The sequence below is a fragment of the Diuraphis noxia genome, unplaced genomic scaffold, assembly GCF_037042655.1.
Source record: "Diuraphis noxia isolate RWA-SAM2 unplaced genomic scaffold, SU_Dnox_SAM2 contig0004, whole genome shotgun sequence".
NCBI lineage: Eukaryota > Metazoa > Arthropoda > Insecta > Hemiptera > Aphididae > Diuraphis > Diuraphis noxia.
In genome coordinates, this window is record NW_028301714.1 from 47,044,809 (window position 1) to 47,056,923 (window position 12,115).

At 34.4% G+C, this 12,115-nt stretch overlaps 1 protein-coding gene across 1 annotated transcript; it reads left to right on the forward strand.

Annotated features, from left to right (window-relative positions):
• Nucleotides 1–2,047: 2,047 nt before the first annotated feature.
• Nucleotides 2,048–10,646, forward strand: Tis11 (Tis11 zinc finger protein). Its single transcript, XM_015518734.2, has 2 exons — nucleotides 2,048–2,586; nucleotides 8,522–10,646. The coding sequence occupies exons 1-2, from the start codon at nucleotides 2,545–2,547 to the stop codon at nucleotides 9,233–9,235; spliced, it is 756 nt and encodes a 251-aa protein (XP_015374220.1). The 5' UTR covers nucleotides 2,048–2,544; the 3' UTR covers nucleotides 9,236–10,646.
• The last annotated feature ends 1,469 nt before the right edge of the window (nucleotides 10,647–12,115 follow it).

A 12,115-nucleotide genomic window follows, 5' to 3' on the forward strand; every position in this document is an offset into this window, starting at 1 on the left:
AAGTGATAGGGTAATATATATAACTCATACATATTCATTGAAAATTGATTAGGTATACTTAACTTGTATTTAATTTTTAGTTTGAAACAATACATTATTATTAAAACCAGCACAACCGAAAACGTCAATAATAGATAGTTGTGGTTACACAGCGTATTTGGTATATAATATACAATTGATTCTTAGTTAATATTTAAGTTATTAAATATTATTTATATTTTTTGTATTTCTGTGTTGATACTTAGTAGTTTATACTATGACAAATAATTATGTGGTTTTCTTGAAGGCGCTACATTACCAGAGCCACTCGGCAGTCATAGGTACTATATTACTATAATACTATCATAGTGTCATCAACACTATTATAGAATCATACTCTTCATGGTCATCACTAATAACTAATCGGTAATCACTAATCAGTATCAATGAAAATATTATCAAATAAAATATATTATCATCATTTTTATATATTGCATTATCTTTAATAAACGGAATAAAAAACTATATTAGGGGCCGATATTATAATCAGAAAATTAAAAATAAAACTAATGGAATATTTCATTTCTTTATTAAACAATACCTGTGCACATTCATAAGGTATATTATTATTTATTATTACATTGTTTTTTATACCATTCAATATTATAGATGAATAATAGGTAATTTAAGACATGGCTACTAATTCAGCAGATAACATTTGCAATATTGATTAAACATGCTATTTTTTGGATTTTAATTTTTAGTTCAAATATTGAACAAAAAATCTTAGAAATCATACTCTTCTGAATGTTCTACAGTAAAATATAATCAATCTTTGAAAGAATATTATTATTATTGTTAACTGTTAACTAAAATTCTATACACAATATTTACCTATTATGGTTTTTGTCCTTTTCCAAACAATAGGTAAAACTATTCAAAATAATAAATTTAACAGTGAACACCTTGTATGTGAATAGTGTGGTTAGTATATTTTACTTGCATTGGAAAAAATGTTTTCATTTTTTTCTTTTGTATTACGCGATTACGCCCCTTCTTTGTTCATCTTTTCATAATAAAGACCATTGCTAAATTTTATAGAACAAGGGTCTTCAAATTAGGACCCACCTGCTGATTTCGGCCAATAAAGATTCTAAACCAGTCCGATAAGCTGACTGATGTCTTGTTCACTAGACTATACGATTGTAAAGATGCTTACTATTTATTATATACTATACATGCATGTGTATCAAATCAGTCGGATAAATAAAATAATAAAATGATTCTTCTCCTTTTTTCAATCAAATTGACGTGATTCTCTCTAAAAGATTCAACCTTTTTTTTATTATTATTATTTTTAAACTAGAATTTTTACAATCTATACAACAACAAAAAATGTACAATAAGCATGGTGGATGTTAACTTTAAGTGCAGTAGCTTGAGAGAAGAACCAACCAGCGAAGAGACTTCGACAAGAATTAACGCCTACCAACATAAATGATTAAGTCTTCTGCAGACAGACTTGATAATATTATATAAGAGAGCGGCGATAGACAAAAGTTTGTGTTGACGAGTCGAACTATAACTATAACGCTTATTTGGTGGCGGAGTGGAAAAACAGAAATTAAAGTTATAATAAAAATATTAAACGACAATAGTATTATTATCGATAATTATTAATTATTATTATGTCAATTAATAGCTATGATATACTGCCGCATTGTTTGGGGAGGGGAGTAGCGAGCGTCATGTCGGTCGGGCGGCGAGCTCGTCGAAAACACGTGACGCGAGACGACGTACGTTGTACACACGGCGATAATAATATTATCATCTGTGCGGTGGCGGCGACCTTGAACAGGTGGGGAATTATGCGAGGGGTGGTGCGAGCTCGGTAACGTGCGGAGCAGAGAAAACGCACAACACCGTCGGCGGGTCGGGCGGGCTCGGTGCGGCGGCTGTAAGAGAGGGTTCGACGGGAAGACGTTGTCGCGCGTGGTGTGTGGCGTATGGCGGCGGGGTGGGGGGGCAAACTAGTCCGTCTGTCGGGCGGCGGCCGATCTCGACTGTTCCTCCGCATACGCTCGTCAGTCCGAATAACGCGATCGGCACGTTCATACGCGCCCCAACGAGACAACCACGCTACTTACCTGCAAACAATCACACGGCGTTTTTCAGTATATTTTTAGCGACTTGTGCCTAGCGACTACGAATGCGTGAGCTTTTCGATTCGATACACAATATACAATAATTGTTTTTTTACCTCTTGACCACGGTCGTCGATTGGCAAAGTCGTTGTTCATTACACGAAATCGCCCAGTGTTACATTACATAATAATAATTTTATTATTATAACAATAATATTGTATTTATACACTTATTATTATAGTATATTGTTATATAATAACCGGTGTGTTGTTTTGTTTTCCGATTCGGTTTTTTACGCAACGCGCTGAAATTAGCCAAACGGTAAATCAATTTATTATTTATTAAAAACGAAATAATAAAACGAGTGCGTCTCAAAAATATTTAACTTAACAAAAAAGTTTTTACAATCTACGTGAAAAAATGACCAACTCGTTGTTCAACAGTGGAGAGACAGTCGCTAAGGTAAACACCACACACATTTAATGATAATATTAATACAGTTACAAATACTATAACACATTTATAAGTTATTAGTATCAATCATGTTTTAATTATGAAAGTAGTGTCGCCATAAGTGGTGCGGATCACGCACGTAAAGCACGTTGTCAGACGACCACGTGGGCCACGTGCTTGCCGAAGGGCTTTTGTTTTCCACATTATTGTTATAACTTGCATTATCGTTGGTGTATTCCCCACACCCTGCTACAGTGCTTACATTTTGTTCAATCGAGCCGCCATAGCGAACGTTTACGTCGAATTTATCACAGATACGTGCGTCATGATGATATCGATATAAATTATAGATGAAATTAATAATAATATATTGTTGTATAATGTTGTATGGTCGAAACATTGAGTTTCTCCGATGCGGCCCTACTGCGTTACGGCTAATCACGTGCTCGTCTGCGATAACGGAGTCTTTAAAATTGGTCTATAGGTTATGCTGACTTAAAAACCTAACCAACTAATAATTTAAAAGACACTCGAACGAGTTTGTAATTTTGAAAAAATATTCCTGAAAGTCAATTTTGTATAAGTTGTTATCGGAAGGCAAGCCATTTTCCGTTTGGGTTTAATGTTTTAGGTCCATAAGGTTTATGAACTATCGGCCATCAATAATGTTTTCGGTGCGTCTTTGTCTGTTTTTGTGCTGCGCAAACACAATAACGAAAAATCATCTGTACACACACACACACACACACACACACTCGTAGGCCGTAATAATAATATATAAACATGTTGGTCGTTTTTTCTACCCAACGCCATATCCACCCAAAGGGACGACCGAATCTTCGGGTGGTATTAGTCCTACACAGCAACCACCTGTTCGATCCCCTTTGTGTGCTCAGCGAGGGTCCATCCCGCCCCACCCGTTTTCGTTATATATTTCGTCTTATACGCACAAAGCATGAAGATTGCCGTATATGCAGACACATTTTCTATTCCAACAGGTTTTTTTTCTATTCCAACAGAACACAGGGGTACACGAGCGCACACGTGATTATACAACTGATAATGTGCCGTACGGTTTTAAAGGCCAGATACGTTTGATTGGTCGCCACTTGTCATTTTAGGTATGTAGGTACGTATATTATATGTTATGAAGGCCACTGCGTTTATTCGATTGTAGTGTGTTTGTCCCTACTAGTGCTGAATATTCCAATTGATTGTTGTGTTTACTATCTTATTGTAAGTGTAAAATGTAGTATGGTTCAAAATTTTGTTCACTACAGTCTGCAATACTCCACACAAGTTAATATTACCTTGTGACTTAGACTGAAATTCTCTCATTATTATTATTAAGTATGGGGATGAATCAAATTTGCATATAAAAATAACAATATTTTTCTTAAAACCGATTTTGTCATAGATTACGTGTACAGTAACAGTAATAATAATTTATATTAAACTCCATAACGAGCAGGTAAAGCGATAAACTCTAAGGTCACAGTAAATATCTAACGTTTCATAGTATGATATCGCCTTTTATTGTTATCGATTTCGATAACCCATCCTCATAGCGTGTTTACATTTTCGCTATTTACACCATTTAAGTACTCCAATCAAAATCCCTAAAGCGATAAGATAATAATATATGATAATAATAAATAATAATGATTTCGAATTGTTGAATAAGTAAATTAACCGCTGTTTGCATGGTTTCATAAAAATCGAAAGTGGTCACGGTTCGAGACTCCTCCGTTATACACCAGTCTTCCGGTTTTCTCTGCTCTTGGGAAAACCGTTAAGACAATGTTTCACCAAAAACAAACAGACGACCACAATTTTCTCATAAATTCTGCTGTCACGTTTCAATCATCGATAACAAATACAGTTTTTATACACTCTAATTCCAAATGAATTTCAAGGTATAAATACGAAAAAAAAAACTATTATCTAGAATTGATATTGGATTAAAATTTTAAAAAAACGCACATTTTTAAATATACCATCATCATGTCATCGACCCGCATTGTTGATTGTAATAGACATAAATATGTAGTCGTACCTATGTCTCTTAGTATTTAGGTAAACGAACGACGCGATAAATTAACGTTTTATTTGGTTCGAAGAAATACCATGCCATTCATGTGTATGTCTGTGCCGTCTGTGGGGTCCGATGGCGTGTTAAAAAGCGACCGAATAATGTTCAAACACAGACGTTAGGTACCTTTATTAGTATATGGTTCTGTATTGTTTGTAGTGTACAATGTTCAATTATACTTATTACTTAGTAATACTATATGTTATCGTACATTTTTAAAAAAGCAGCATTAAAAATAAGGACAAACGATTTATAGTTTAAGACGTTTAGGTTATCGAACACGTCCTTGCCCCTGGGGGGGTCAACGTTTAAACTAAACAAGAGAAAGGAAATTCGCTACACGACCAGGAAGTTAACGTCGTCGCCGCCGCTGTTACCTCCACCACACCCCGCGCACAAACCGCATGGGAACCGTCGACCATTAGTTGTGAGCAGAGAGGCCCAATAAATATAAATAACACGTAGGCAGCTGCAAGTTCAAATAAGTTTCGAACAAATATAAATTGCTACTGTCCCAATTTTTTTCAATTTTTGAACATAACCTGTAGTAATAAAGCTTGTAGAAAAAACAAAATAAAGAATGTAGTTGAAAAATTAAGACTCACTCTTCCATCCCTAAATAATTATTAAAATACATAGATATGCGTAGCGACCTTATAGTTGAATATCATTAATATTACTATTATTAGGTATTATTAAATTATGTATAAATGCTATCCCGGTAGTATTAACCGCTGCGTATAATTGCGCACACTGCGTGACCTTGTCACTAAAAAATCGTCCACACAAGAAGACGTCCTACATATATAACATAATATAAGTGTTTGTGTGTGTTTAACAATATTGTAGACGGTGACAATGGGTAATCATTATCAATTCAATATCGTTTTGAGTTAACGCTCAATTTGACTGCAACTTCGCTTGTTGACGCTGCGTTGCGTTTTTTGGCAAACGCATTTCGCGGATGACATACATTTTTCACTCGGTTACATCTATCTATCTTTATTAGAGTTTTTATCATTAGTCACGTGTTATCGACTTGAATATATTTTTTTTCACTTTCTTCGTCCTTCCCGAAGTTGTCGCGTAATCGCATACATGTGTGTGTGTGTGTATGTGTGCACCGACCGCGTGTGTGTTTGCATCGCGTGTATGTGCCTGTGTGACGTGTTTCCCACGACGGCTACATAGTCGGCGACGTCTTGAAGGGAATAAAAATAGATTAAAAGAGAGAATACTGATGTAATGCATAAACGTCATCGTAATTTTTTTCGGACTTATCGGTGTGGGACACAATAAACGATGATAATTTTTTTTCTTTTTTGTTACTACACGTGAAAATATTGTGTGTGCGCGTGGAGTATCGCAATAGCCTTATGCAACAGCGTTCAAGACCGCACCGGTTATATTTTCACTTTCTAAACACTGACCGTGTCCGTTTGTTGTAATATTTTTGTCTGCATATATTTTCGTTATTAAACAAAAAAAAAACCAATATTATAGTAAAGAATGTAGTCACGGTATAAAAACCAGGCGAAACGCGCACAGATGACAAAATAGTATCATGGAGAAAAATTGTCTTTGTTTTGATTTCGAACATTTTTGTTTGCATGAAACCTAACACGTAGTCTCGGGCCGTTCAAAAAACGTTTAATTATTATTAGTTTATTATGAAAACAATATATCGTCTTACTAACAATTATATCTTTAGATTAGAATGTATTATTAATTATTATGATCTCTGATTACCTATCTCTGGAAAAACTGATAAACACGTCATGATAATTTTATAGTATTTTTTGTTACAAAAGGTCTAACCCATAGTCTTTTCCTAATTTGTTAAATAATAACTATTATTATTTACTAGTCGATTAGTCCGTTGTATACGCAGTTACTCAGAAAATTAGTAGGTCACAATAAATATGTTAATGTCAAATAAATTAGTAAAATCTCGAACTTGATTGTTCATATGTAAATATTACCCTGTTAATCTATTTTTCCTTCAACAAAAATCATGTACTATTTACGAATATCGAACATTATAATTTATAAGTAGGTACTGACATCTTTTTGATTTAATTTCGTTGATATAGTTGACTTGTATTCTTCATTCTAAGTGTAAAGTGTGTGATCGTTGAAAAAAAAAATCAAAGAATTTATTTAATAAATAATAATTTATAAGTTATAACTATTTGAAATGGCAGATATGAGTAATGCCTGTATAAATATATGCGTTTGTTAGTTTGACTTTTATTTTTTCCATACCTCTGTTTAAGAGTATCGTCTGTCGAAAAGCAAAAAACACAATACAATTAATTATAAAGTTATAAATTACCATTCTAAAGTGTGCGATGTTTTTTTCCGTCTAGACAGCTCTCCGAATGCGCAGTTTGTACCTATATAGATAATGAGTAATGACCGGATATATGTGTGTATGTATATCATGTTATATTGTGTATAGATGCGGAACTCTTCGTCTAGTACATCAAAAATGATTACATAATCTATGCCAATAATATTATTGGAAGACATTTGAAAATAAAGACGTCTATTTTTTCTTAACATTTTTTACGCGTTCAATCATGTGTGTTTACTTGTGAGAAGTGAATACAAATAAATCTCTTGTGCGACATGTTGACTAAAAAAATTAATTTTTTATAACCTTGTTATATTAGTATAATATAAGCTACGCGAATCTGACAATTAATGTTACATATCAATTCGTGTATTTCCTTACAAATGTGTGTACTTGGATTGTAGTTTTATATTTAAAACGTGAATTATTCATTTTTTCTATATGTTTCAAAAATAAATAAAATTCTTACTATTCTATCTCAGCATATATACAGTCAACAGATAAATCATTATCAGTTATCTCAAACATAATATGCTGATGTGCCATATGCGGGAAAAATGTTGTTACAGTATTACACACGTTGTAATTTTACTTAAACAGTTAAACCTAAAAATGATTAAAAAAAAGTTACAGTACATTATAGTTATACTATTATTCTTATTGAATTGTCGCAGTGTATACTCTGGAAATTGTTCTCAAAAAATTAATATGTTAAGCTATTATTAAATATATTATTTTATATAATATATTATATATTATATATATTATATTAACACATTATATCAATATCACATACGACTTATAGGTATGCAATTAAAAATGTACGTATCCTATCAATAATTTACGTAATATATAAACATTTTTGAATGCATTTTGAAAAATAAACAAATAAATAATAGATATAATGTATAGCATTATAGGCGATTAAGTGGTTCTGTAAATCTGTAGTATTAATGTAATATTGTAGTGACTAAACTAGGTATTATTTTTACTGTTAGGGAATAACAGTTTTAATTATTGTTATATCTTGGAAATTAATAATTGGTTACCTTGTTTAGATAGGTTTTATTTTCGCTAATTATCTATTATAAAGTGGAATAATTGCGTTATATGTATATCAAAAATCTGAGCCTGAATTGGCATGAAGTCTTTCATTGCACGTACACGAAACACGAAAGTACAAAAACAAAACTACAGGTAAACATAGAAAATATCAAAAAACTCTTTTGTAATATTTCCAAACGAATAACTTGATACCGGTCGCCGTGTGTGCAAATGTTGTAACTTGTAATATGATGATCGCATTATTATAAAATAAAACTAGGTTTCTCTTTACGCACCGCATCGCTCGAGTACCTACATGACGTATATTAATACTTATATAACATATTTTATTATATTATAAAATAAATACTTATTAGTCCACCTCTCACGTTTCTCCCTATAAATAAAAAAATCATAGTATACAAATTTAATTGTATTTTATTTTTCCGCAGACACAGAACCGACCGCGCTCAGTGGCCACGGAAGTGGAACACTGGTGGCAAGAGATGGTGTCGTCGACTGGCAGCAGCAACAGTGGTAGCAGCAATCAGGGATCCGTGTCATCGGAACCCAGACGCCGCCAGGGACAGGGTCGTCGCGGGGGTGGTGGATCTGGTAAGCAGCAACAGCAACAACAGCAACTGACTGACGATCAACAGCAATTGCCGCCGCAAGCACCGATGGGCTCGCGATACAAGACGGAAATGTGCCGTCAGTACATCGAGAAAATCAAGTGTGCGTACGGTGACAAATGTCAGTTCGCGCACGGTGAACAGGATTTGCGCCCGGTGTTCCGTCACCCTAAGTACAAGACAGAACCGTGTCGCTCGTTCAATTCAGCCGGTTACTGCCCTTACGGTCAACGATGCCATTTCGTGCACAAAGGCGACGGTTACATACAACCCGCATCGCCAGCTTCACCGCCGTTGTCCACCTCGTCGTCGTCCGGCATCGGCAGCGATGGTTCGCTGGCCGACCTCGGGCTCAGCATGCTCGACAGCATGTTCACGCCTCCGCAGTCACCCGAGGGTCGATTACCAGTGTTCAACAGGCTGTCCGGCTCTCCCCCGGCCACAGGCGACGTGTTCTCGTTCCACGTGCCGGCCACTATCGTACCGCGTCGCCTCAGCGAACCCGAACCAGATTTTGGTTTTTACGGGTTCTGAGCGCCCCTCCCCTCCCATCGGCCGTTGCCACATTGTTCTAATTTTTTTTTTTATATACCAAAACGTGATAACTGTCTTGTACATAGTTTAAATTATATTTCTCGTTAATTAATTTAGTATTTTTTTTTCTTTTTTTTTTTACAACTTTAACGGCGTTCGTTTTACAGACAATTATTATGATATTATAATTCTGATGTTCCGAATTTTTATACTTACGCTTAACTTATGTAATATTATTATGTCGTATATTATGTACTGTATATAGGTACTGTTCTACTATACTATGTAATCATTCCTATCGTATTCGCACACACACATACTCTCTCTCTTTCTCCCTCTCTTTTTCTCCCACTCATCCAAATCACTCTCCCTTGCTCGCGATTAAAAGAAAAAGAAAAAGAAACCGATAACTATACGCCTGTAACGATTTTACTCGATTTATTCTTATTAATTATTATTATTATTACTTATTAATTATTATACTCGTATATTATTATTATTATTATTACGTTATTTAGCATTAGTTTTGGTCCGCGTTAACCGGTGCACCTCGCCATAACGCGCGGGGTGCCGTTATTTTTATTATTATTTTTATAATTATTATTATTATTATTATTATTATGATTTTGACCGTACGTATCTGGACGTGATAAAGTTTAGATGATCGTAATCGGTGGGCTATATGCGTTCTACGAGGAACATTTCTGAAAGATAAGGAACCGAGCGCGGTGTCTGATTGCAACCGGAAACTGGCCGGAAGTCGCGTTTTTCGGATCTGTATCGGTGTACGTGCTTTCAGCTACTGCGCTCGTTGCTTCTCGCGTTTTTCTCAGAATTTGTCCTTTAGAACTGTACTGCCCACCGATCACGTCAAGTACGTATTGCGTTCTTACGCGTGCGGCAAACTATTATTATTATTATTATTATTATTCTAATTATTACTACATACTTTCATCAAACTGACTTCAATGTTATGATTATTATTATTACTCCTCCTCTCTTTTATAACTACTGTTCACATAACTTAACTAAAAAATTTAAAAAAAACTGTTTATTTATTTAATTATTATTATTAATATTATACGCACGCTGACCGACTCGCATAACTTTAATATTATTATATTATGTACATTTAAATAAACACGCCACGCGCAACGTCCTACCATACGCGCCATCCATTCTATGAAATGTAACGCGTGTAAACCTTACGACACAGGTGTGAGCGTGTGTGTGTGTGTGTGTGTGTATACAGCTACACACCGGTAACGTTTTTTCTTTTAATATTTCGTTTTATAAAAAATTAACACGACCAACCCGTTTTGCTGGAACTCATTCGATTTAATTTATACATTATTAATGTCTGATTCCGTGTAAGTTTGTAAAAAAAAATATAAAAATTACCCAATCTTTTCCAATATCCTATCCGTGTTCTACGCAGAATTAACTCGACTTAAAACTTAATTGTGTGTACATGTGCTCGTCGTGTGTGACTTATTTATCTTTTTATTTGTATTCGTGTGTTAAGCTCGTATTTACTATACTGTAGAATCGTAATTTATTAATTTATTATTTTGACAGAACGTACCTCCCAGTCGTTCTTTTTGTACTTTTAATATTTTTTAAAAAATCGATTGTATTGAGTTTTTATTTATTTTTTTCTATATTTATGTATTTAGCCAACCCTCGTTAGCTTATCTTAAACTACTCAGCTGTTTGATGTATAACAACAAATTAATTACCTTTGTCTTTTGGTTATGTTGAAAAAATAATATTTATGTATTATGTGTGTTCTATCGAAATTGTACTTAATTATTATCCAAATGTCATCCCGACATACCAGTTTTGTATTACTCTTATTTTTATTACTATTATATTATTATTATTATTATTATTATAACGTGTGTTTGGTTGATAGTGAAAACGGAAAAAGTAATAATAAAAATATATCGATAAAAAAAAATCTCGCTTGTATTGTTTTAATCCTTTTGTCTATAATATAACATCCTCTCGATTATTATGCGCTCCCCGAAAGTTGAAATTTGAAAGCCGGCAGTCCGGTTGTGCCGTCGGTTTGTGAAAAAGTATATTGGCCATAGTCACCACTCACCACTCGGCTACCTGCCCACGCAACGAAATCACTGTATATCCATTTAGTATATCATGTCATCGTATTGAATCGCAGAGCAGCGCATTATAATGTTATATATAGAATATTGGCCGCTGCTGTTCTCATTCTTCCATGTATGATTATTTATGATATAGTATACGCCATCACAACGTGTACAACGCCAACTCGGTATATTATATGATGACGAGAGAAAGAGGAAGTGATTTCGAGGCAAAAACCGTACGCAATAACGAGTTCGGCGGTGGGGGTCACCGGTAAAATAATACCCATGTGGATATCGGATAATATATAATGTACACTTAAATGGCACATAAGAAGGCATAGTACGCGCGTGTTATTATTTGTTATACAAGTACAATCCATAAATATATATATATATATACGATGGCGTACAGACCGGTATTGTGAATAGTATTGTTGCAGTACACATAGTTATAGTATAGGTAGTATATAATAATAATAATACAGTGAACGGCCGTGTTGCGTAATACGTGTTACGGACCGGATCGCTTGTGCCGGGGAAAGTGGTTTTTTTTATCCCTATTACTTTTTAATCGCATCGTGCGCCCGAGGCTTTTTCCGCGTCTAGTCGTCGTCGTAACACGCACGCCGCCTCAAATCGCAATGATACTACTACTACGATGATGATGTTGCGATTTGTTATGGTATATTATTATTATTATTATTATGTCCGTACAAACAATATATTACATGTATATGGGTAGATATGCATAAATCATACGAGCTTTATA